Source organism: Aquarana catesbeiana, linkage group LG02 (genome assembly GCF_042186555.1).
Source record: "Aquarana catesbeiana isolate 2022-GZ linkage group LG02, ASM4218655v1, whole genome shotgun sequence".
Classification (NCBI taxonomy): Eukaryota; Metazoa; Chordata; class Amphibia; order Anura; family Ranidae; genus Aquarana; species Aquarana catesbeiana.
In genome coordinates, this window is record NC_133325.1 from 139,806,540 (window position 1) to 139,833,768 (window position 27,229).

At 42.2% G+C, this 27,229-nt stretch overlaps 1 protein-coding gene across 1 annotated transcript; it reads right to left on the reverse strand.

The window, feature by feature from the left end:
- Nucleotides 1–1,013: 1,013 nt before the first annotated feature.
- Nucleotides 1,014–26,483, reverse strand: LOC141127253 (keratin, type II cytoskeletal cochleal-like). Its single transcript, XM_073613533.1, has 9 exons — nt 26,073–26,483; nt 18,990–19,198; nt 17,985–18,045; nt 16,908–17,003; nt 15,697–15,861; nt 14,673–14,798; nt 9,380–9,600; nt 2,368–2,402; nt 1,014–1,132 (listed from the first exon to the last, which is right to left on the reverse strand). The coding sequence occupies exons 1-9, from the start codon at nt 26,481–26,483 to the stop codon at nt 1,014–1,016; spliced, it is 1,443 nt and encodes a 480-aa protein (XP_073469634.1).
- Nucleotides 26,484–27,229: the final 746 nt, after the last annotated feature.

Genomic DNA, 27,229 nt, shown 5'->3' on the forward strand with positions numbered 1-27,229 from the left:
CCTTGTCCCCATGTTGATGGGGAAAAGGGCCTCATTGTCAGAAACCATAAGCCAGACCAAGACAGAAGTACAGTTAAATCACACTTGTTTATTAATAAAAATAAAAAGGTAAATAGAGTAAGCTTAGTCAAAGCATAGCCAGAGTCCAGTAACCGAATCGGGTAGTCAGCCAAGCCAGAGTTCAGTAACCAGATTGGGTAATCAGCCAGGCCAGAAGTCAGGGATCCAAGTGGAGGACAGCAAGCAGGATAAGGAGCCAGAAGGGATGTCACACAGTATATATAAATGACACAACAAATGACACAATAAATGCATTTTTCAATAAGCATAACTAATTTAATTTCCAAGCAGAAAAAGGGAGATAATACACACAATCTCTAAATACAAATCAGCTTTTACAATTTCAGATTTTTTTTTGTCACTCTAGAGCTGAATGCCAGCTTCCACCTTGCACACTATGAAGTAAGCGTTGCATACTTGTGTCCACATCAAATTAACAGGTAACACTAAAATGTGCTTACTATGCTCACTATATGTTAGAAAAGATAGCATTTGAATGAATCTAAGACAAGTAAATATTCATACTAAAGTATTCTGCTTTAGTAAAATGCATTGGTATGGTGTGCATTAAGGAGTTCTAGGCTATTTTGGTTGTTAATAATCAGCCACCTTTATCTGTATTAATGACCAGCTGTAAGCTGGATACTTCCAGACAAAAGGTTCAATTGTTGTACACAAAATTATATATTTGCAAGGACTCAACAACTACAAACCTTCTGAGACATATACGTTTCTAGTCCTGCCAACTTCAAATCTTGGCAAATCATTATTCTGTTTATATTCAAGGCAAAGTTGAATTACCGGATTGCCATACCATGCAGTGAAAGTTCCAGAAATAAGCACTGAAATTTATTTGCACATTTATAAACTGGAAATTGTCATGTTGGCTTCAAATTGGTTTACATATTGACATTTGACAAGCTATGAAATGCTAGGACATGGTCACATTGTCTTTAACTATGGCCATGTCCTGAACTGTATTTCCCTTTAGACAGACTGCTTGAGCTAAATCCGTTCTTGTGATGATGTCCACTCCCTCCACGGGATCCTCCACTGCTAGAGTGTAGTACAGCTATAAAAAGAATACAAAGAATTAGTTACCAAATGTGTGAAAAGTTAACAGATGCTGAAAATATAATGAAGAGATTTTGGGCTAATTCAGACTAGTGCATTGGAAACTACTGAATATTTTACCCCTTTTTTGCCCTTTTTTAACAAATGAAACCACCAAGCTCCTCATTCACTCCCTTGTTATCTCTCGCCTTGACTATTGCAACTCCCTTCTCATTGGCTTACCTCTCCATAGGCTATCCCCTCTTCAGTCTATCATGAATGCTGCTGCCAGACTTATCCACCTTACCAACCGCTCAGTGTCTGCCAACCCTCTACTTCAATCCCTACACTGGCTCCCAATCACCCAGCGAATTAAATTCAAAATTCTAACCACAACATACAAAGCCATTCACAACTCTGCCCCAAGCTACATTATTAATCTTGTCTCCAAATAGCACCCAAATCGACCTCTCCGCTCTTCTCAAGACCTCCTGCTTTCAAGCTCTCTCATCTCCTCCTCCCATGCTCGTCTCCAGGATTTCTCCAGAGCCTCTCCCATCCTCTGGAACTCGCTACCTCCATCTATCCGGCTATCCCCTACTCTTACTACCTTCAGGCAATCCCTGAAAACTCATCTCTTCAGGAAAGCCTATCACGTCTCCAACTAATCTCCTACCACTTCCACCAGCTCATTCCCCACAGTTACAACCTTTTGTACCACCTGCCGCACCCTATTAGATTGTAAGCTCTTCTGAGCAGGGCCCTCTTAATCCTATTGTATTGTATTGTATTATAACTGTATTGTCTCCCTTTCATATTGTAAAGCGCTGCGTAAACTGTTGGCGGTATATAAATCCTGAATAATAATAATAATAAAAAGTGTATATCTGCATTGTGGTGTGCTGCCATTCATTCAGAATCACATCCAAATGCACATATATAGTACATAGTAACATATCTCCACTTAAGCGCACAACAACACACATTCCATGCGCTGATGTGCTGTTTTGGGAATAAATGGTGCTGGTGCATTTTTACATGCATTGTGTTGACTGCCCATTTAAAACAAATGCATGTTAAAGCACCACAAAAATGGGAATGGGCCCAAGGACAATGTAGTATTTTGTATGCTATGCTATTGCTGAAATCAAAATTCTGACTTAAAATGGAACAGGAATTTATAAAGTTGAATTCTGAAAGTATAAAGCATCTGTTGAATATTTATTACACTTTCTGTAGAAATATTATACTTACAGATACTAACAGCACCACCTCCCTCTCCAGATATCCTAAAAGATAAAAAGAGATTAATTTTAGTTAGAACAAGAATGTCTTATTAACTATTAATGGAAAAAATATTATTTTGACTCTTCTTCATTCATTTTTTATTTTTAGTTTTTTTTATTTTGTAAACAGAACTTTAAAAGTCAATTTGATTGTCATGAAGCTTGGAATAGTGGCTATGCAATTCGTAATGCCATTTGGGATGAAGAATGCTCCGGCTACCTTCCAGCGGATGATAGATGAACTCCTCGATGGTCTGCAAGATTTTGCATGCGCATATCTTGATGACATCGCAATCTATAGCCAGACATGGGAGGAACATCTTAGACACCTGGGAATAGTGCTAGATAGGATCCAAGCCGCTAACCTGACCCTGAAGCCAGACAAAAGTAATATCGGGATGTCTGAGGTGCAATATCTGGGACATAGAGTGGGATGTGGGAAGTAGAGGCCAGAACCTGCAAAAATCGAGGCCGTCCTAAACTGGCCAGTTCCCAGAGCCAAGACCCAGGTACTTGCATTTTTAAGGACAGCAGGGTACTACAGGAAGTTTGTACCCCACTATAGTGACATAGCGAAACCCCTGATGGACCTGACCAAAAAGACTCTCCCTAGACAGGTCCTGTGGTCCCTGGAGTGCGAGACAGCATTTCATCAGTTAAAAACCGCCCTAACACAAGCTCCCATACTGGCGGCACCCTATCCTAACAAACGCTTTGTCATTCATACAGATGCCTCCATGTTCGGACTGGGAGCCGTACTAAGTCAAGTTGGTGATGACGGGAAAGAGCACCCAGTGGCGTATCTCAGCCAAAAGTTGTTAACCCGTGAAGTTGGATATGCTGCCGTGGAAAAAGAGTGTTTGGCCTTAGTCTGGGCTTTAAAGAAATTGCAGCCCTATGTGTATGGACGCTCTTTTACCATCATGATGGACTACAATCCTTTGATATGGCTTAACCGGGTGGCGGGAGAGAACGGCCGATTACTAAGGTGGAGCTTGGCTTGGCAACCGTACAATTTCACCATACAATATCGGCCAGGGCCTCAAAACGGGAATGCGGATGGGTTATCCCGGCAGACAGACCTGGAACCTTAAGACTACTTTTCCAACATCCTCGAGTTGACCCTTTCGGGGTCCCACTGTGGCTGTTGGACTGTTTCCCAAGGGGGAGTATTATCATGAAGCTTGGAATAGTGGCTGATTCATAATGCTGGGACAAACACTGTTAGGAGACGCTGATGTCATCAATTCCAGCTACCTGTCTGTTGTCTGCTAAAATGTGTATTGTAAATAAGTCTCTAGCATGGGATCTAAGAGTCATTAGATCCCCATTGTTGTTTGTGTTTAATTAACTCTGCTATTGTGATACTGTTGATTGGATTTTCTGAGCTACAAGATGGCCAGTCTGGCCTAAAGGTCATGTCTGAGTCATCTAGGCTGTCTAAAGGGATTAGTTAATTAGCTCATGTTAATTAGGTTAATTAGGTTACAGCTGTATTATTAGAGTAATATGAGCAGGAGGTCTGCACCTCCACTTTTAGTGTATAAAAGAGTCTGTATTGTGCAATAAAAGAGATTCCTGTTTGAACTTACATACAGCCTGCCTGGTGTTTGTTCTGAGCTATCACAACTGGGTTAGAACAGCACATAGCTGAAGTTCTAATCCCGGAGCATTGGATGACCAAACCATCAGACGTTGCAATCTGATTCAATAGCTGCAAAGGAGTGTCGGGAGAGTGGAACCGAGCGAGCAAGGGGCTCGTTACATTGGTTGGCAGCGGTGGGATTTGCTCTCCAGTTACTGGGACACTCCAAACCACCACAGTGAATGGCCAGCTATGCAGCCTGCAGGAGAGCCATGCTGAAAGACTTACTTGAGAGCCGTGGAGGGACCGGTGAGACAAAGAACAAGGCCACCCTGATCAGTGAGCTAGCCAAGATGGATCAGAGGGATGGTGATGCGGGACCCCGGTCAGTTGAAGACTTGTTTCAGCAACGAGTTCGAGAGCGGTTGGCATTATATGGTGCTAACCCATCAGAAACCGCCAAACAGAATGCCATTAAAGACATCCAGCTGCAGGATGAGCGACAAAAGAGAGAACTAGAGCAACAACATGAGCGGAGAATGGCGGAAATACGGCAATTGAAGACAACACCTAAAGATACAGCGCCTTTCCGTAAGTTGCCCTTTCGGGCGTTCAAACTATTTAAGGAAGGAGAGGAGGAAATTGAAGCATTCCTGCAGGACTTTGAGAGACTATGCCAGATACATAATGTACTGTCCCAAGATTGGGTTGCCTTACTGGCGAGTAATTTGACTGGCAGAGCAGCCGATGCGTATCGGGCCCTGGAGGACGAGGACGCTAAAGATTATGACCGGGTAAAAGAAGCTCTGCTAGCCCAATTTGCCATTAAACCCGAAGTCAGTCGGAGTAAGTTTAGAGAATCCCGGAAACAAGCCAACATAACATACGTGGAGTGGGCACATCGTCTGCAGCGAAACCTTAAGGGCTGGTTCCAGGGAAGCCACACTAATACCATAGAGGACATCACCCAGCTAGTACTCTTAGAACAGTTCTTTAACCACACCCCTCCGGTAGTACGGGATTGGGTGCAAGATAAGCGACCACAGACTGTACAGCAAACGGCTACTTTAGCTGATGAATGTCTGGACTCTCGAAGGTCAGGCGAAAGTGAGTGCTATCCACTATCTCGGCCCAGTTTACCAGCCTCTAACCCAACTTCAGTATCTCAGTGGTCTGCCTCTAGACCCCCAACCCGACCCAACCCTCCTAACGGACCTAAGTGCAATACCTGTAACCAAACCAGTCATCTGCAGCGATATTGTCCTACCCGATCCACGAGGTACCGAGAGACTGCTCATCCATCCAGACCAGTGGCTCGTTGCTTCCAGAACGAGCCCAACCATCGAGATGTTCAGGAAGAGTTTGGCAAACTTTTTGAGGCTGATCCCATCCAAGCTGCTGCCGGAGATAATCGGCAGCACCATCGTCAGGCAGTATGGGTTAATGGGCAGCCAGCCCAGGGACTCCCCGATTCCGGGGCTTCGATTACCCTCATCCAGCCTCACATGATTCCCCAGTCGGCCCGGACCGGCCAGACTGTTGCAGTCAAGGTAGCAGGGGGCCAGGTGCTACATTTATCCACCGCCCAAGTCCTCTTGGATTGGGGCTCAGGGGAGAGACAAGTGCAAGTGGGATTACTACGTGAGTTACCCGCGGAAGTACTTTTGGGGAACGATTTGGGGCATTTGACTTCCTCATATGCCCCAGAGGCCGCCATGGCCGTGACCACCCGACATCAGAGCCAACTTCAAGGCAACTCCACTCCTATGGGGACCCAGGTAAGACCAAATCCTCCTACGTTACCCCGACTTGACAACCCTGCGTCCTGGTATTCTCCCTCCGACATTAGGCAAGAGACTCAGAATGACCCAACATTAGCTGGTTATCGGGACAGGGCGGGCAAGGATCCAGGGGGGTTGGGGGAAGACAGAATAGAGTGGGGGGGTTTCTATATCGTTACACTGAGGGAATGGGTACCGGTAAGCAACAGGGTCCCCACAAACAGCTAGTTGTACCCTAGAAATACAGACGGGAGCTATTGCGGCTGGCTCACGACATCCCTTGGCCGGACATTTAAGGATAGCTAAGACCCGGAGTCGGTTGTCTCATGCATTCTTCTGGCCCAGGTTACATGCTGAGGTGCGAGAATACTGCCGGACCTGTGAGACTTGTCAGAAAGTAGGGAAGACAGGGGATCACCCAAAAGCCTCGCTGCAACCCCTGCCGATCATTAGAGAACCCTTTAGCCGCATAGCGGTTGATATTATAGGCCCACTGGCCTGCCCCAGTGCCACTGGGAAGAAGTATATTCTTAAGGTGGTGGATTACGCCACCCGCTACCCGGAGGCCATTCCCTTATCCACTAGGGTAGGGTTTCCCCAGGAGATATTGTCCGATCAGGGTACCCAGTTCACAACCGAGCTGACGCAGCAGCTCTGGCGTCTCTATGGGATTAAACCCCTCCAGAGCGCCCCCTACCACCCTCAGACTAACGGACTGTGTGAGAGATTTAACGGGACCCTGAAGCAGCTGCTTCGGGCCTTCGTGGAGAGTAGGAAGGATTGGGAGAAATATCTTTCCCATCTACTGTTCGCCTATAGAGAGGTACCCCAAGAGTCCACAGGGTTTTCCCCATTTGAGCTGTTGTATGGGCGAAGGGTTAGGGGGCCCTTAGACTTAGTGAGGGCTCAGTGGGAGGGGGTAGAGGATCCAGAAGGCCTCCCCATCCTTAGTTATGTCTTGGAACTCAGGGAGCGCCTGCGGGAACTTACCGATCTAGTCCATGAGAATATGCAATCGACCCGGAGTCAGCAGAAGGTTTGGTATGATCGGTCTGCGAGAAATCGCACCTTTTATATCGGACAGAAAGTCCTGGTACTAAAACCCCTGAAGCAAAATAAATTACAGGCCTCCTGGCAGGGCCCCTTTCAGGTGGTAAAACAGCTGTGCGATACCACCTACGTGGTTGCCAGCTGTGCAGACACAAACATTAAGAGGACGTTCCACATTAATATGATGAAGGCCTATCATGAGAGGACTGAGGCTGTAGCCGCCATATGCGCTCCTGCCACCGGGGACTCTACATATCTACCGATGCTGGAGCTTCCCGAAATCAGTAACTGTTCCAGGGGTGTGGAAGATATATGGCTAGGAGATAGATTAGGATCCCAAGAACGAGAACAGGCCAGAGAATTACTCCAGGACCGGCAGGAGTTGTTCTCGGCACTCCCTGGGTACACTCACATAGCTGTGCACAAAGTAGAGACCCCCGGGCAGAAGCCCCTGAGACAACCAGCCTATAGGATTCCCGGAGCAGTGCAAGAAGGGATAAGAGCAGAGATTAGGGAGATGCTCGAATTAGGGGTGATCGAACCATCGGCAAGCCCCTGGGCTTCCCCTGTAGTATTAGTCCCAAAACGGGATGGCACGACCCGATTTTGTGTGGACTATAGGCGACTGAATGACTGTACTGTGACAGATGCCTACCCTATGCCCCGAGTGGATGAATTGCTGGACAAAATAGCTCAGGGACATTATCTGATGACTATTGACCTTTGTAAAGGCTACTGGCAGATTCCCTTGGAAGCGGAAGCAATTCCAAAGTCGGCCTTCATCACCCCGTTCGGCCTTTACCAGTTTCGGGTAATGCCATTCGGAATGAAGAATGCTCCGGCTACCTTCCAGCGGATGATAGATGAACTCCTCGATGGTCTGCAAGATTTTGCATGTGCATATCTTGATGACATCGCAATCTATAGCCAGACATGGGAGGAACATCTTAGACACCTGGGAATAGTGCTAGATAGGATCCGAGCCGCTAACCTGACCCTGAAGCCAGACAAATGTAATATCGGGATGTCTGAGGTGCAATATCTGGGACATAGAGTGGGATGTGGGAAGCAGAGGCCAGAACCTGCAAAAATCGAGGCCGTCCTAAACTGGCCAGTTCCCAGAACCAAGACACAGGTACTTGCATTTTTAGGGACAGTAGGGTACTACAGGAAGTTTGTACCCCACTATAGTGACATAGCAAAACCCCTGATGGACCTGACCAAAAAGACTCTCCCTAGACAGGTCCTGTGGTCCCCGGAGTGCGAGACAGCATTTCATCAGTTAAAAACCGCCCTAACGCAAGCTCCCATACTGGCAGCACCCGATCCTAACAAACGCTTTGTCATTCATACAGATGCCTCCATGTTCGGAGTGGGAGCCGTACTAAGTCAAGTTGGCGATGACGGGAAAGAGCACCCGGTGGCGTATCTCAGTCGCAAGTTGTTACCCCGTGAAGTTGGATATGCTGCCGTGGAAAAAGAGTGTTTGGCCTTAGTCTGGGCTTTAAAGAAATTGCAGCCCTATGTGTATGGACGTTCTTTTACCGTCATGATGGACCACAATCCTTTGATATGGCTTAACCGGGTGGAGGAAGAGAACGGCCGATTACTAAGGTGGAGCCTGGCTTTGCAACCGTACAATTTCACCATACAATATCGGCCAGGGCCTCAAAACGGGAATGTGGATGGGTTATCCCGGCAGACGGACCTGGAACCTTAAGACTACTTTTCCAACATTCTCGAGTTGACCCGTTCGGGGTCCCACTGTGGCTGTTGGACTGTTTCCCAGGGGGGAGTATTGTCATGAAGCTTGGAATAGTGGCTGATTCATAATGCTGGGACAAACACTGTTAGGAGACGCTGATGTCATCAATTCCAGCTACCTGTCTGTTGTCTGCTAAAATGTGTATTGTAAATAAGTCTCTAGCATGGGATCTAAGAGTCATTAGATCCCCATTGTTGTTTGTGTTTAATTAACTCTGCTATTGTGATACTGTTGATTGGATTTTCTGAACTACAAGACTGCCAGTCTGGCCTAAAGGTCATGTCTGAGTCATCTAGGCTGTCTAAAGGGATTAGTTAATTAACTCATGTTAATTAGGTTAATTAGGTTACAGCTGTATTGTTAGAGTAATATGAGCAGGAGGTCTGCAACGCCACTTTTAGTGTATAAAAGAGCCTGTTTTGTGCAATAAAAGAGATTCCTGTTTGAACTTACATACAGCCTGCCTGGTGTTTGTTCTGAGCTATCACAACTGGGTTAGAACGGCACATAGCTGAAGTTCTAATCCCGGAGCATTGGATGACCGAACCATCAGACGTTGCAATCTGATTCAATAGCTGCAGAGGAGTGTCGAGAGAGTGGAACCGAGCGAGCAAGGGGCTCGTTACATTGATTATTTTGCAATCCCATTAATAGACACATTAAGGTGCTTATGCCCTTTCTACTTTGTTAGCAGTTGATAGCGAAAAAGGACTACAATATCACTCAATACACGCCAACAGCCAAGCCAACAAATGGTGGTTTATTTATTTATGCTTGTATGTTGTGAAAAGGTACATACCTGCATTCTTCTCCTTCCAACAGTTTTCTGTAGGTGGCGATCTCAATATCCAGAGCAAGTTTAACATTCATCAGTTCCTGGTATTCTCTCAGTTGGCGAGCCATGTCCTGCTTGGCTTTCTGTAGAGCTTCCTCTAGTTCAACTAATTTGTTCTTAGCATCCCTGACTGCCACCTCTCCACGTTCTTCAGCTTCTGATATGGCGGCTTCCAGTTTTGCGCGCTGTCAGAGATACCAAGGAAAAGAAAATGTGTAATTAAATAGAGATAAAGAGTATATTGTGCCCTCTTAAATAGGCCTGAGGACACCATAGGAATTATAGTGTTGGATGCACACTTGCACAGTATATCTTCTTTTGAAAACATTAGAGGCAGCTGGAAAAGAAAATCAGCACTGTCTATAATTAGTATTTTGTTAAATACAGTGGGGACGGAAAGTATTTAGACCCCCTTAAATTTTTTACTCTTTGTTATATTGCAGCCATTTGCTAAAATCATTTAAGTTCATTTTTTTCTTCATTAATGTACACACAGCACCCCATATTGACAGAAAAACACAGAATTGTTGACATTTTTGCAGATTTATTAAAAAGTAAAACTGAAATATCACATGGTCCTAAGTATTCAGACCCTATGCTCAGTATTTAGTAGAAGCACCCTTTTGATCTAATACAGCCATGAGTCTTTTTGGGAAAGATGCAACACATTTTTCACACCTGGATTTGGGGATCCTCTGCCATTCCTCCTTGCAGATCCTCTCCAGTTCTGTCGTTCTGTCAGGTTGAATGGTAAACGTTGGTGGACAGCCATTTTTAGGTTTCTCCAGAGATACTCAATTGGGTTTAAGTCAGGGCTCTGGCTGGGCCATTCAAGAACAGTCACGGAGTTGTTGTGAAGCCACTCCTTCATTATTTTAGCTGTGTGCTTAGGGTCATTGTCTTGTTGGAAGGTAAACCTTCGGCCCAGTCTGAGGTCCTGAGCACTCTGGAGAAGGTTTTCCTCCAGGATATCCCTGTACTTGGCTGCATTCATCTTTCACTCGATTGCAACCGTCGTCCTGTCCCTGCAGCTGAAAAACACCCCCACAGCATGATGCTGCCACCACCATGCTTCACTGTTGGGACTGTATTGGACAGGGGATGAGCAGTGCCTGGTTTTATCCACACATACCGCTTAGAATTAAGGCAAAAAGTTCTACCTTGGTCTTATCAGACTAAAGAATCTTATTTCTCACCATCTTGGAGCCCTTCAGGTGTTTTTTAGCAAACTCCATGCGGGCTTTCATGTGTCTTGCACTGAGGAGAGGCTTCCATCGGGCCACTCTGCCATAAAGCCCCGACTGGTGGAGGGCTGCAGTGATGGTTGACTTTCTACAACTTTCTCCCATCTCCTGACTGCATCTCTGGAGCTCAGCCACAGTGATCTTTGGGTTCTTCTTTACCTATCTCATCAAGGCTTTTCTCACCCGATAGCTCAGTTTGGCCAGACGGCCAGCTCTAGGAAGAGTTCTGGTCATCCCAAACGTCTTCCATTTAAGGATTATGGAGGCCACTGTGCTCTTAGGAACCTTAAGTGCAACAGAAATTTTTTTGTAACCATGGCCAGATCTATGCCTTGCCACAATTCTGTCTCTGAGCTCTTCAGGCAGTTCCTTTGATCTCATGATTCTCATTTGCTCTGACATGCACTATGAGCTGTAAGGTCTTATATAGACAGGTGTGTGTCTTTGCTAATCAAGTCCAATCAGTATAATCAAACACAGCTGGACTCAAATGAAGGTGTAGAACCATCTCAAGGATGATTAGAAGAAATGGACAGCACCTGAGTTAAATATATATATAATGTCAACAATTATGTGTTTTTATGTAAATATGGGGTGCTGTGTACACATTAATGAGGAAAAAAAATTATTTTAGCAAATGGCTGCAATATAACAAAGAGTGAAAAATTTAAGGGGGTCTGAATACTTTCTATCCCCACTGTATGTTTTGGTACACACTTCATATCAACCTATTTTTCTGTCTACGGCAAGCCACTGCCTCACATTTAACAGCGGCATCCTCAGCTTGCCCTGTGAGCTACTTTAATTGGCCATGTGATTGCCTATTTAGAGTTTGCATACACTTCATTAATAAAAAGAATACCACATATGTGAGTAAATAACAGTGACATCTTTACATCTCCAACAAGACATATTATTGGCAGGACTCCTTTAGTTGACCATTTGAGGGGCACATTAATATGATTTTTCAAATACAACTATAGTTTTCTTGGAGATTACTTTCATAGGAGACGTTAGAAGAGCTCTATTCTATCATAATCTTTGCATAAAGGATGATGGATACTAATATTTATGATATTTATAGGTAAAGTTGATCCAGGATAGGATAGGATAGGATTATGTATATCAAGGTTTTCAATGTATGTGTGTTTTGTTTTTTTGGGGGGTTTTTTTGTGGAAAACTAGATGGGCTTATGTCTTTTTTCAACCAGACTATGTAACCATATGTAACTATGAAGGAATATCCCTAGCCTAATTCAAACTCCAAAAAATCAAATTCAACCTTAAAGTGGTTGTAAAGGCAGACTTTTTTCATCTTAATGCATTCTAGGGACCTGAGAAGGGGAGGATCCAGGTTTCTCTGTACAAAACCACTGCATAGAGCAGGTAAGTATAACATGTTTGTTATTTTTATAGGAAAAAAAAACGAGACTTTTGTATCACTTTAAATATCTGGTTAATATAGGGTAGATAATATATGAGTGTTTTAGGGAAATTATATTTTGTTTCTTCTTTTTCTCAGAAGGGACAGCCTGTCCATCATTAAGAATTAGGGGATAGATGAATTATAGTCTAGGTCAAGATAAAACTGTTTTCTTAGTTTTGTACAGAAAAGAAAGTGTTAGAAACCCTGGCAAGTTTTTACTGCTATCCAGGGCTAGGTTAGAAAGATTTCTTCTCACCCCCTGTCCTTCTGGCAATTTTTTTACCAGATATGAAATGAAGGGAGCTCTCTGAAAGCAACACTGACCCAAGCAAGTCAATTTTTTTTTTTTTGAGGCGTAGGGGAAGGCTAGAACCCCTGTCAGATTTTTCCTAACTTCTTGTCTGGTAAAACCATTGTAAAAAAGACAGAAATTGAAGGAAATGTATCTTACAGAGCCCAGGATAGCTTTAAAAAAACAGGCAGGTGTTCTAATCCTTCCCCATTCTATCCAAAACTAGAATACATTTTGGTTTGACATATACGTTAGGTAAACATCTGATAAATTATCTTATTTTCTAGTTCCGCCTCTTTCAGAGGGATTGGGACTATTGCGGTACCAGGAGGAATGTAAGAAGACTTTGTTTAAAAAATAATAGATTTATTTCAAAATAGCAATAAAAAAGTCCTGCAAAGGACACGTAATATACATCATCATGATTTAACATACACAAAGAACAGTGATTGTTACAGCATTGTTGACACTTAGTTAGTAGAACTAATGCCCACACAGATGCATGGACAGAGGTTGTATAGTATAATACTTGCAGACGTGACCTCTACAGTTTCGCGGTCACAGCCGCTTCTTCAGGAGGCGTCTGATAGTATATAATCAACCTATAACCTCAAGGGTTTTTGGAGCGATACTGTGAGACGTCCTCAAGAGGCGTTCCCTCGGGGGCGAGCCAGGGAGGCAAATTGGGGTGATACGTTGCTGTAGTATTAAAAGCTAGACTCAAGGGCTGCTGGCACCCAGAATGAAGTGACTAATGCAGCTGATGGCCAGTAAGCCACACCGCAATGCCAAGAGGAGTCAAGGGGCTCCGGGTGGTGCCGGTGGAGTGCTGGGTGTCCGCCTGTGACGTCACAGGCGGACACCCAGCACTCCACCGGCACCACCCGGAGCCCCTTGACTCCCCTTGGCATTGCGGTGTGGCTTACTGGCCATCAGCTGCATTAGTCACTTCATTCTGGGTGCCAGCAGCCCTTGAGTCTAGCTTTTAATACTACAGCAACGTATCACCCCAATTTGCCTCCCTGGCTTGCCCTCGGGGGAACGCCTCTTGAGGGCGTCTCACAGTATCGCTCCAAAAACCCTTGAGGTTATAGGTTGATTATATACTATCAGACGCCTCCTGAAGAAGCGACTGTGACCGCGAAACTGTAGAGGTCACGTCTGCAAGTATTATACTATACAACCTCTGTCCATGCATCTGTGTGGGCATTAGTTCTACTAACTAAGTGTCAACAATGCTGTAACAATCACTGTTCTTTGTGTATGTTAAACCATGATGATGTATATTACGTGTCCTTTGCAGGACTTTTTTATTGCTATTTTGAAATAAATCTATTATTTTTTAAACAAAGTCTTCTTACATTCCTCCTGGTACCGCAATAGTCCCAATCCCTCTGAAAGAGGCAGGACCCAATTGGAGAGGTCTCTGCTCTGGTTTCTCTTTCAATCCCACTTTTTGTCTTATTCATATTCAGGATGATGGTGCCTATTGATGATATTATACCTTTTTTGTAAATCATGTGGCACACACTTGAATTCTCTTATTTTCTAGTTCATTCAAAATTTAAAGTAAAAAAAAATGCTATTTTCCAGTACTAATTGACTGTCTTCATATTTCTCAAATCAGATACAAAGAATAATTTACCTAGGTTCAGAAATTGTCTCACTTGTTATATAAATGGGTATGTGTTTAACTAGAGAGGGTATTTTGTCTTTCTAAAGCCCAACAATCTTTTTTTAAGTTTTGCCTTGTAAAGAAGTAAAAAACTAACACATGCCAACTGTCGCAGATTTGCTGGGGTAATCCCACTTCCAGCTGTTCTGTCCTGATTATGCTGTGTCCCAAGCTGCTTCCCAAAATTAGAGCATCACTAAAGACATTGTACCTGCGAGTGGGCATTTGCTGCATAATTAGAAATAAGGCCACCCAGAAAGTGGATGTGATCTGTACAGGACCATTGGAAAGTGGACAAGTTCTGCTCAGATTCAGGACTGCTTGGAAGGAGATGCGTGTGGGCTGTGGGCAGGGGTGGCAGTATACCGGTGACTGTGATGAAAATGTTGCCAAGTATGCTACCATGATGTGAATTTTAAAAAACAAATGTCAGTGGGCATGAAGTGGATTGATTAAAAAAGTATGATGTCAGTGAACAGTATTTATGTAAAATGAGCGTATTAGCAAGGATAGGCATGGTTTCTTAATGAGAATGTTTTGTAGAGTTACATTTTTGAAAGGAATACTTGTTTTAACATCCAGTCCAGGCAAAACAAAAATCAAATCAAAACAGATTATACCTGATCCTTCACACTTTCAATTTCTCCTTTAAGTCTCTGAATGACACGGGTAAGTTCTGCAATTTCATGCTTGGTATTTTGTAGATGATCTCCGTGTTTTCCAGCACTCATACGCAGCTCTTCATACTAAAAATTAGAAATATCCAGTTACTGTATACTATGAACAGTAATTAAACACAATGAAAACACATTTTTTTGCCCAATTCAGGGCCAAACTTTTATTTATTTTTTTAAATGTCCCCCAGGTACCCAAGAAAAAGCAAAAACTGCAGCTGTGACCCACAGTACTTCTTCTTGCCCAGAGGATGTTCTCAGTCTATCGAGTTGACATCATTCAACCTGGAAGACTAAGAATTCTACTGTGTCATTGCCCCACTTCCTAATGGGGCATCACCAGTGCACCCTTCATTCAAAGTAGGGACCACCCAGTCTAGAGAAGCAGAGAAGATGAAAAGGGAAGCTGTGGCATCACATAACCAGCCTAATGACTTTGGAAAGAGTGGGTATTAAAACAAAAACAGCATAAAAAAACTGCCAGTGGGGATCATAAATAGGAATAAATTAGGGAGAGGAACCCAATTTTTTAAGCATTATACCCAAATTTACTTGGCTCCCAAGAGCCAACAGATAGTAATATATGTAACAGATAGTAATATAACATGTAGGTGTTTTATTAAAGAAGCAATTTTTAAAATGAATATGTTTCTTCAAACTTCTAGTTAATCAATAAGGAAATTAGCTGTTGCTTACATTTCCCTCTACTTTACCAGATATGTAAGGTTTACTTAGGCATACTAAGCATTTAAAGACTATTAATTTAGAATATCATCTATAAAATGTTGTCTGAGGTGGAAATCCAGCAAATAATGTGTTATATGGTAGTAGATTTTTTACAGAATGTTTTTTTTTTCTGAAATGCAGTTGGGGTTATGCTATGTGGTAAATTTACATGCAAACAGTGTTTATCTGAGTTTTTTTTAATTCCAGGTAACATTTTTGAAAGGTATGTTTTGAAAACACATACTCTAGTTTGGTACAATATCTCAGCCTCTGATCTGCTCCTCTTAGCAATCTCTTCATACTGATTCTTGACTTCAGAGATGATACCGTCAAGGTCCAGGTCTCGGCTGTTATCCATGGACACAATAACTGAAGTGTCTGAGATCTGGGCTTGCATTTGAGAAATTTCCTGTAAACAATAGAAAACGGTAAAATATCATTATGTTCTGCTTTTCTCAAATTTTATCCAGAAATTGGACTCCAGCTCAACATGTTAAATGATATCTCCTGGCCACTTTGTGCTCTTTTTAAACAAGGAGTTTGCTTTAAACATTCATATCAGAAAAGAAACAATGTGGAGTATTCCCTAAGTGTACATACCAGACTCTTATCCTTGATAAGAGTCTGCTATGGATGCGAAGGGTGGCTTCATGCAAAAAAAAACAAAAAGAATGTGGGGTCTCACAAAAACCCATACCAGATCCCTATCTGAATATGCACACTGAATATGCACACAAGACCGTCCAGCTGCATTCTGTCCTTGAGAGGACAGCATCCAGACACCTGTAGTAGTGGTAGTATGTCAGGTAGTATGTCAAAATGCAGCTGGATAGCCTCATGTGTAAGGGGTCTTACCTAACAAAAGATTTGTATTTCTGTCCCTATAGTCCCAAAATGTATTCGGATTTCTGAGATTTACCTAGCCTTGTCTGGCAGGACAGGAGACTGTAGTTTCCTCTGCTTTATTTTTGTAACTCTTACAGGCATTGCCCCTCTCCCCAATCTGTAACTAAACAGTGAAAGGGGAAGTCGCAGCGTGATCGGTTCATCCCTGGGTCATTCTGTTCTCCGATCAGCATGCTGACTGGTTCCTTGTGCTGCTTCTCTCATTCTCCATCTGATCCCTGTTATATAGGGATTGCATAAGACTGATAGCCAGTCAAGCAAGTTATTAAACTGCTTGCATTAAAAAAAAAAAAAAACACCTGCTAAGATCACCTTTTTATACAAGTACTAGCTTTGAATATAATGGTGTGTATAAGCTTACAGAAGATGACTAGTGGATGGTGTGAAAAATAAATATTTTGCCTTGTTTCTTCTGTCATTTATAGGAATAGGTCTAATATGCAAATGAAATGCAGCCAAGGATAAAATCAGAATTCACTCAAATCCACAATACATGAAAATTAAGTTTGAATGATTGTTTGATTGACATTATTGTGAAATAGTACATACCGCATCAAACAGTGCACGCAGGAAGTTGATCTCGTCTGTTAGAGAGTCTGCTTTAGCTTGGAGTTCTGTCTTATTCATAAATGCTGCATCTACATCCTAAGAACAGGAGAAAGATAAAAGAGAAGTATTTTTTTTAAAAAAAGTAGTTTTTGTGTTTGGAAAATTATGTCAATGATAAAAAAAAAATGGAAAACATATTAGAAAAATGAAAAATGTTTAAAGAGCTTATATATGTATTAAAATATTAGCATATAATATGTTCATATTATAATAGTTGACATTACGGTAATAACTAATAATTAACTTATAAGGCACTGATGCATTCCAGCACCTTTCAAGAACAATATGGCATTCTCTGTAGTCCATGCTGTGCTGAAGGTTGCAATTTAATGATCCACACAAATGCACACATGCACTCACACCAATATCTCTTCTAAATGGTACACAAGTGTACCTTAACAGGTACACACAAAGCTTCCTTCAAACAAATGACTTAAATGGTATGTCTGGGCAAACTGAACATGAAAAAAAAAAAAACTTGTTCCATACATCTCATTATCTCTTCTATACATGTCTGCAATACATGCACATTTACCCATGATCTATTCCATTGTGGCAGGGTGACTTTCTTTTAAATAAAAGTAGGCAGGAAAGCCCTGAAAACTACTTCTGGCATGGAGTAACCTCACTGTTTTGGCACTACCAATGAGCTACAAAGCCTCAACTTGTCACACACCCTTTAAAAATACCTTTTGATTTACCAAAACTCCAGTGTGCTCCTGGCTTCCTGTTTGGGGTGACAACACAGAGCCTTTTCCAGTCTCAAGCAGTGGGGTCAGCCCTGTCTGTTGAACTACAGAATACAGTACCTATCCCCTAGTCCTGTGCTGCCCTGACTCTAAAAAGCCTGCCCACAGGGTCATGCATATGTCAACAGAAACTGAGCTCCCAGCAACGTCCCCTGCAAGAATTTTACAAGACTGATAATGACCTCAAGGAGAAATAACAGCTTAGATTAGCAGCCCTGAGATGCAATAAGGATGATCTGCCTAAGTTATTGTTTTATGTGTCACTTACCCTCTTAAGGCTAACAAATTCGTTCTCTGCAGCTGTACGTTTGTTTACCTCTTCTTCATATCTGCAGGAATACAATGGATTTTTAAACATATACCCCTGTTTGACAGTTATATTGTGGTCAATAATGACAGGAAATATTGTCAGATCACTAATCCAGGGAAGTTACAGAGTTACATAGTTACACAGTAGGGGAGGTTGAAAAAAGACACAAGTCCATCAAGTCTAACCTATGTGTGTAATTATATGTCAGTATTACATTACATATCCCTGTATGTTGTGGTTGTTTAGGTGCTTATCTAATAGTTTCTTGAAACTATCAATGCCCCCCGCTGAGACCACCGCCTGTGGAAGGGAATTCCACATCCTTGCTGCTCTTACAGTAAAGAACCCTCTATGTAGTTTAAGGTTAAACCTCTTTTCTTCTAATTTTAATGTGTGGCCACGAGTCTTGTTAAACTCCCTTCTGCAAAAAAGTTTTATCCCTATTGTGGGGTCACCAGTACGGTATTTGTATATTGAAATCATATCCCCTCTCAAGCATCTCTTCTCCAGAGAGAATAAGTTCAGTGCTCGCAACCTTTCCTCATAACTAAGATCCTCTGGACCCTTTATTAGCTTTGTTGCCCTTCTTTGTACTCGCTCCATTTCCAGTACATCCTTCCTGAGGACTGGTGCCCAGAACTGGACAGCATACTCTAGGTGTGGCCAGACCAGAGTCTTGTAGAGCGGGAGAATTATCATTTTATCTCTAGAGTTGATCCCTTTTTTAATGCACGCCAATATTCTGTTTGCTTTGTTAGCAGCAGCTTGGCATTGCATACCATTGCTGAGCCTATCATCTACTAGGACCCCCAGGTCCTTTTCCATCCTAGATTCCCCCAGAGGTGCTCCTCCAGTGTATAGATTGCATTTATATTTTTGCCACCCAAATTATTATTTACATTATTTTACATTTTTCTACATTGAACCTCACTTCAGCCACTTCTTTTTTTGTTCAATACTCACTTTGCCTTGAATTCTTCCACTGTTTCCTCCATGTTCCTTCTTTCTGCCTCCAGGCGAACTTTTTCACATGTGAGACTCTCCAGTTGTCTCCTGAGGTTGCTGATAAAAGCTTCAAACAGAGGTTCAATCTGACACCTGGCTTTCTTCTGCTCTTGTAGAAAAGCCCATTTGGTCTCCAGCATCTTGTTCTGCTGTTCCAAAAATCTCACCTAGCAGTAAAAAGGAATATGTGTGTCATGTCTGCAGTGGTAATTTACATAGCAGGGCTCTCTGATTCTTCCTATATTAAATTGTATTTTAACTATACTGTCTGCCCTCATGTTGTAAAGCGCAGCGCAAACTGTTGGCGCTATATACAGTGCCTTAAAAAAGTATTCTTACCCTTTGAAATTTCCACATTTTGTCATGTTACAACCAAAAACAAAATGTATTTTATTGGGATTTTATGTGATAGACCAACACAAAGTGGCACATAATTGTGAAGTGGAAGGAAAATGATAATTGGTTTTCAAATTTTTTTACAAAAAAAATGTGAAAAGTGTGGCGTGTATTTATATTCAGCCCCCCTGAGTCAATACTTTGTAGAATCACCTTTCACTGCAATTACAGCGAAAGGTGGTTTGAGGTATGTCTCTACCAGCTTTGCAAATCTAGAAAGTGACATTTTTGCACATTTGTCTTTTGCAAAATAGCTCAAACGCATTTGTGAACAGCAATTTTCAAGGCTTGCCACAGATTCTCAATTGGATTTAGGTCTGGACTTTGACTGGGCCATTCTAACACGTGAATATGCTTTGATCTAAACCATTTCATTGTAGATCTGGCTTTATGTTTAGGGTTGTTGTCCTGCTGGAAGTTGAACCTCCACCCCAGTCTCAAGACTTTTGCAGACTCTAACAGGTTTTCTTCTAAGATTGCCCTGTATTTGGCTCCCTCCATCTTCCCATCAACCCTGACCAGCTTCCCTGTACCTGCTGGATAAAAGCCTCCCCACAACATGATGCTGCCACCACCATGTTTCACGGTGGGGATGGTGTGTTCAGGGTGATGTGCAGTGTTGGTTTTTTGCCACACAAAGCGTTTTGCTTTTATGCCAAAAATTTCCATCTTGGTCTCATATGGCCAGAGCACCTTCTTCCACATGTTTACTGTGTCTCCCACATGCAAATGACACTTCTTATGACTTTCTTTTAACAATGGCTTTCTTCTTGCCACTCTTCCATAAAGGCCAGATTTGTGGAGTACACGACTAATAGTTGTCCTGTGGACAAATTCTCCCACCTGAGCTGTGGATCTCTGCAGCTCCTCCAGAGTAACCATGGGCCTCTTGCGGCTTCTCTGATTAATGCTTTCTTTGTCCGGCCTGTCAGTTTAGGTGGACGGCCATGTCTTGGTAGGTTTGCAGTTGTGCCATACTCTTTCCATTTTCAGGTGATAGATTGAACAGTGCTCCGTGAGATGTTCAAAGCTTGGGATATTTTTTTACAACCTAATCCTGCTCTCCACAACTTTATCCCTAACCTGTCTGGTGTGTTCCTTGGCCTTCATGATGCTGTTTGTTCACTAAGGTTCTCTAACAAACCTCTGAGGGCTTAACAGAACAGCCGTATTTATACTGAGATTAAATTACACACAGGTGGACTCTATTTACTAATTAGGTGACTTCTGAAGGCAATTGGTTAGTTAGGGGTATCAGAGTAAAGGGGCTGAATACAAATGTATGCTACACTTTTCACATATTTACTGTATTTGTAAAAAATTTTGAAAATCATTTATAATTTTCCTTCCACTTCACAATTATGTGCCATGTTGTGTTGGTCTACTCTATCACATAAAATCCCAATAAAATACATTTATGTTTTTGGTTGTAACATGCCAAAATGTGGAAAATGTCAAGGGGTTTAAATACTTTTTCAAGGCACTGTAAATCATAATAATAATAATAATAATAATAATAATATGTTTACTTGCATGTAATGCTTTTCTTATATTTGCAAAGTGACTCTAAAGTAATGAAAAGTAGTAATCTTGTGCAGCAGACACATGTACATGATCTCTAAAGTATATGATCTTGCCTTTTCCATGCTCCCTCCTTTTACCACTGTTGGTCCATAAAACATTGAATATTTGTGGATATGGGGCACAGAAGGACCCCCTGCTTTGCACAACATATTGGCAGGAGTTTTGTGTATTCTTAGTGGCTAATTACGAACTTCAAGTCCTTTCAAATAAAGGGAAGTTGGTGGGCTTAACTCCATTAAAATTTTGACTCTTAGAAAGACAACAAATCAGCAGCAGATAACTGAGAAGGGGTGTGGAAAAGGTGGCAACAGGCATGAGGTTACCTTTAATTCCATTGCTTTAGTACAAGTACAAAGTTGCTTTGAAGAAGTCTTAAAAGGCTTAATTTTCTAGTTGATGTGAGTGTACTTTTAAAGAAGAGCTCTACAATAACATGATCCCTGGATCGAAGTGAGATTTTTTTTTATGATGATGTGAGATACAAAAATTTATATGCAAATGTAAAGGCTACAGCTGCTATATGAATGTAAATAAAATGGAATCAGGGAATCAGTGATTTTAGACAATAGCCTGTACTTCAGCTTTTGACAAATCGTGTAAAGTATTTCTAAAGACAAAACTTTTTTTTTCATTTTGGGATAGAGTATTGTTGTTTGTTTGCTATTGTTATACAGGATTAATACAGCATCAAAAGTCTGCACAGCACTTTACAAATTAAAGAGCAATTGTACAGTTACAATTTAAGACAAAAGGGTTGGGAAGACTTCTGGTGAGAGCTTACAATCCAAAAAGGGATGGCAAGTGATACAAGAGGTAGTAACTGTGTGGAGGTGTTCCAGAAAGAAATTTTTCAGGTGCTAGATAAAAGAGGGATAGGCTTTTCTAAAGAGATGAGTTCTAGAGGGTGTGAGACAGTGACCTCCCATATGACCTTGGGAGGAGGCAATGAGGGAGCTAGAGAACAGGAGGTCTTAAGAATGTAAGGGTCCTTTCACACTGGGGCGGTTTGCAGGCGCTATTGCGCTAATAATAGCGCCTGCAAACCGACCCGAAAGTGCCGCTGCTTTAATTCCAGTGTGAAAGCCCCGAGGGCTTTCACACTGGAGCGATGCGCTGGCAGGACAGGCAAAAAAGTCCTGCTAGCAGCATCTTCGGAGCGGTGAAGGAGCAGAGTATATACCGCTCCTTCTCCGCTCCTGCCCATTGAAATCAATGGGACGGCGCGGCTATACCGCCAGCAAAGCGCCTCTGCAGAGGCGCTTTGCGGTGGTTTTAACCCTTTCTCGGCCGCTAGCAGGGGGGTAAAACCGCCCCGCTAGTGGCCGAATATCGACGGTAAAGCCCCGCTTACAATAGCGGCGCTTTGCCGCCGACAACGCCCCCGCCCCAGTGTGAAAGGACCCCAAGGAGGATAGTTATGATATTAAAAATACATTTTATAGGTGCCTTTCAGAACACCCCATGTCACCTTGCAAGAATAGCAACAGAACCACAAAAAATAAATTAATAAAATAAATATACATTAAATATACATTAAATTACAAAAACAAGTCAGACAGAATATGCTAGATTAACCACTTGCCTACTGGGCACTTATACCCCCTTCCTGCCCAGGCCAATTTTCAGCTTTCAGTGCTCTCACACTTTGATTGACAATTACTCAGTCATGCAACACTGTAATCATATGAAATGTTTGTCCTTCTTTTCACTCAAATATGACACCAAAATGGCCCCATTTTGGAAAGTAAACACCCCAACATATATTCTATGAGGCATAATGAGTCTTTTGAACGTATCATTTTTTCCACAAGTTTTTGGAAAATGTGGAAAGAAAATGAAAACCTTTTTTAACGCATTTTTTTACACATTTTTATGGCACTAATGGGCGCTGATGAGGATCCACTAATAGGGTAGCACTGATGAGCACTGATGTGCACAATTGGGCACTGATGAGCACTAATAGGGCACTGTAGTGGCACTGATGAGCACTGTAGTTGCACCGATGAGCACTATTAGGGCACTGTAGTGGCCCTGATGAGCACTGTAGCGGCACTGATGAACACTTTAGTGGCACTGATGAGCACTCACTAATGGCACTGCACTGTAGGGCACTGATGTGCACTGTAGGGAACTGATAAGCACTGTAGTGGCACTGATGAGCACTGATGAGCACTGTAGTGGCACTGCTGAGCACTGTTGTGGCACCGTGCAGCACCGATGAGCGCTATAGCGGTACTGATGGGCACTGGTGGCACTGCAGGGCACTGATAAGCACTGTAGTTGCACTGATGGCACTGTAGTGGCACTGATGAGCACTGAGCTCATGCTGCTCCAAAGTGTCTCTCTCCTCTCCTCACACACTGTATTGGTGTGAGGAGAGAAGAGAGCTGAACTGGGCATGACGCCAGTTTGCTGACAAAGCGATCGCACCGTCATTGGATGGAGCAATCATATGGTAAAAGACCGATGTGATTGGCCCTTTACATCGATCACTTGAAGCCAGTGAAGGTGCTGAAGGACAGGAGTGGTATGATTAAAAGAGGGGGTTCTGGTGATGATGTGGGCAGCAGAGTTCTGAACCAGTTGTAGTTTATGGAGGGACTTGAGAGGAAGACTAAAAAGAAGGGAGTTACAATAATCTATGCAGGAGTGAGGAATTTACACAGGTGATTAATCTTGCATAAATGGAAATATGCTGACCAAGTAACATTACTGATGTGGTCTTGGAAAGATAGTGTATTGTCAAGGATGATACCCAGACTCTTTACCTGAGGTGAAGGGAAAACTGTGGAGTTATCAATATTAACTGAAAAACTGTTAAATTTGTCAGGGTAGATTGCGTGCCGATGAGGAGAACCTTGGTTTTATCAATATTTGATTTGAGAAAGTTAGAAGAAATCCAGGAATTTAATTTCCTGTAAACAGTCGGTAATGGATTTGGGTGGAAGGGTGGTAGAAGGTTTAGTGGACAGGTAGAGCTGGGTGTCATCTGCATAGCAATGGAAGTGGATGTTAAGTTATGGTGATCTTTTGAGACAAGGTTGGTGATGTAGATGAGGTCAGAGTTGCTTTGTATATTGTTGTTAGCATTTTAAATTTTACTCATTGGGAGAGTGAAAACCAGTGGAGCATATTTATCAATGTAAACATATTAACTGACCAGGGGAGGGGGTGTAAAGAAAGAATAGAAGGGGTCAGAAGACAGAGCCTTGGGGGACCCTTATGATAAGAGGAAGAGGAGAGAAGAAGATTGTAGGTGACACTAAAGGAATGCTTAGATAGATAGGAGGAGAACCAGAAATTAGCATGAGTCTTGGAGGCCAAGGGAGGGGAGTTTTTTTGAGGATGAGTGTGTGGTCAACTATGTCAAGGGCAACAGAAAGGTCTGGTAGTAGGCCATTGGTTTTATTACTTATTAAGTCATTTTAGAAGAGGTGTTCTGTGGCGTGTTGTGGGTTAAAGTCAGACTATAATGCCCTGTACACATGACCAGTTTTGCCGTCGGAATAAACTCTGAAGGTTTTTCCGACGGAGTTCCAACAGAATTCTGCTCAAGCTGTCTTGCATACACACGGTCACACCAAAGTCCGACCGTCAAGAACGAGGTGACGTACAACACGTACAACGGGACTAGAAAACGGAAGTTCAATAGCCAGTAGCCAATAGCTTCCGTCTCATACTTGCTTCAGAGCATGCATCGTTTTTGGTGCATCGGAACAGCATACAGACGAGCATTTTTTCCGAAAGTAATCTGTTCCATCGGAAAAATATAGAACATGTTCTCTATCTAAGTCCGTCTGAATTTTCAACGTAAAAAGTAGGAAATTCCGCTCGTGTACACGTCATTAGAGGTTAAAAAGTTATTGTTAAAGTAGCAGCCCAGAGAGTTGTAGACTAGGTGTTCTAGGTGTTCTCCCCCCCCCCCCTTTGTATGCAATTTAAGAGATTTCCCTTAACTTCATGTCTTATAGGTACAACAGTGAGCAGAAGCAAATCTTTCTAAAAAATGTTTTAAAAAAGGTATGCTTTACATATACTTTAAATTGTATCAGATGAGGAGGTTTCACCCTCTTGGCTGTGTTGTCTGGAAGGGGCGTAGCCAGTAGCTACATAATAGTTGGCAAATAGAACATTTCACATATGTGTATTTTAGTTGTGTTTTTAGCTGTTTGCCTGAATTTCAGCAGTATTTATAGCAAGTGATCTATATCGAGATACAAAGGCAAACTTTCACTATAAACCAAGTGATCCCAAGCATATGTCATCTTGTTAACCAAGTGCAAATACAGACAAGGTGACTAACAATAATGCCCCGTACACACGGTCAGACTTTGCTCGGACATTCCGACAACAAAATCCTAGGATTTTTTTCCGACGGATGTTGGCTTAAACTTGTCTTGCATACACACGGTCACACAAAGTTGTTGGAAAATCCGATCGTTCTAAACGCGGTGACGTAAAACACGTACGTTGGGACTATAAACGGAGCAGTGGCCAATAGCTTTCATCTCTTTATTTATTCTGAGCATGCGTGGCACTTTGTCCGTCGGATTTGTGTACACATGATCGGAATTTCCGACAACGGATTTTGTTGTCGGAAAATTTTATCTCCTGCTCTCCAACTTTGTGTGTCGGAAAATCCAATGGAAAATGTCCGATTGAGCCCACACACGGTCGGAATTTCCGACAACACGCTCCGATCGGACATTTTCCATCGGAAAATCCGACCGTGTGTACGGGGCATTAGAGTACAAAAAGACTCATGTTGTGCAGTTTAGCAAAAATATATAGTTTGGAGAACCCATGCTTAGCTTTAAATTAATGACACAAATCCAAAACATAAAAGAAACCCTGCAAAAAGTAACCCTGCCAACATGTGGTTCATGATGCGTTACTGCTTACCGGGGTAAAACTATACATTTTAACTGCTGTATTTATATGAGTGTAAGGTATTCATGTGTCTAGATTTAGCAGATTATCTGTATCCTGTTATATGATGTTACATTTTTCAGACATGATACATTAAAAACCTTATAAAAAAAAAGCTTAGTTGTCAATTACCTTGTCAATAAAAGTGGCAAACTTGTTGTTAAGACCCTTGATTTGGTCCTTTTCATCTGTTCTCACTTTCTGGATATTTGGGTCAAGCTCCAGGTTCAGAGGTGCCAAAAGATTTTGGTTCACTGTAACAGGGACAATGCCTGCAGAGTTAGATCCACCAAAGCTATGTCCATATCCATGTCCAATTCTTGCTGAGTGACTCCCTCCAACTGACATCTTATGTCCTCCAGAAACAACGCTGTACACACTTTTACTACCAAAACTTGGAAAGACTTTGTGGCCAATTGAGACTTTTTTTGTGCTGATAGGGTTGATGCTGTGCTTGCTCGCTGATGGTAAGCAAGCTGAGGAGGAGCTGAAATTCCTGTGTGCAGAGCCGCTGTGGGTAGAATGATGAGATTGATGAGACATGTTTCTAGTTATCAGAGGGCAATGTTGTGTTATTCTAGATTTGAAGTGCTGTGAGATGTGAACAATTTCTTCTATATCCATAGCACAGACATTTACCTTTTATACACTCATAGAATTGGGTTTGGCCACTTTGATCTTTGACAAAGACCCAGTAATTTTGTCTTATGAGCTTGGATGTCTGACATTACTATAACGCTGTCCTCCTAGTTTAATAGATGGCAAAGCATCAACACACCTCAAATATTAATGTAGATTAAAAGCATTCACATTTACTATAAAAAAAACCTCTTTGAACAGTGAAAACCCCAAGAATAAAAAGCAAATCATCTGAAGATTTCAATCTATACACGTATATAATTAACCAAAATTTAGTGGGTACATGTTACACCAGACATTTTATTTTCTTAAAGTAGATCTAAACCTTAACTCACTGATATGCTGCATCACTAAATATCATAAACAACTGTCATTTTGTATTGTTTTATGAAGTATACTGTTTTCATTTTTTTGCATTGGTTGTTGCATATCATTTTTGCTTATCATCTTCATTGTTTTGCAGTCACTCACTTTCTACAAGTGTAGCGGTACCCCGTAGGGGCTGTTGGTTGTTTGTGGTCCGTCTCTCACCCTGCACAGCCAGGTACACAATCTTGGGACTTCAACTATATACAGTCTCTGTATATACACCTCCTCACTGCCAGCTCCAGCACATCACTTGATTACTGATCTCACTCTTCAGCACATCC

Bases quoted from the DNA above. Each gene is read 5' to 3' on its own strand.
- LOC141127253 (XM_073613533.1), bottom strand. From the start codon at position 26,483: ATGTCTCATCAATCTCATCATTCTACCCACAGCGGCTCTGCACACAGG. The intron at 19,199-26,072 runs GTAATTGACAAC...TTTTACTGCTAG, and splicing joins TTGCCACTTTTATTGACAAG to GTGAGATTTTTGGAACAGCA. The intron at 15,862-16,907 runs GTATGTACTATT...TATTGTTTACAG, and splicing joins TGCGTGCACTGTTTGATGCG to GAAATTTCTCAAATGCAAGC.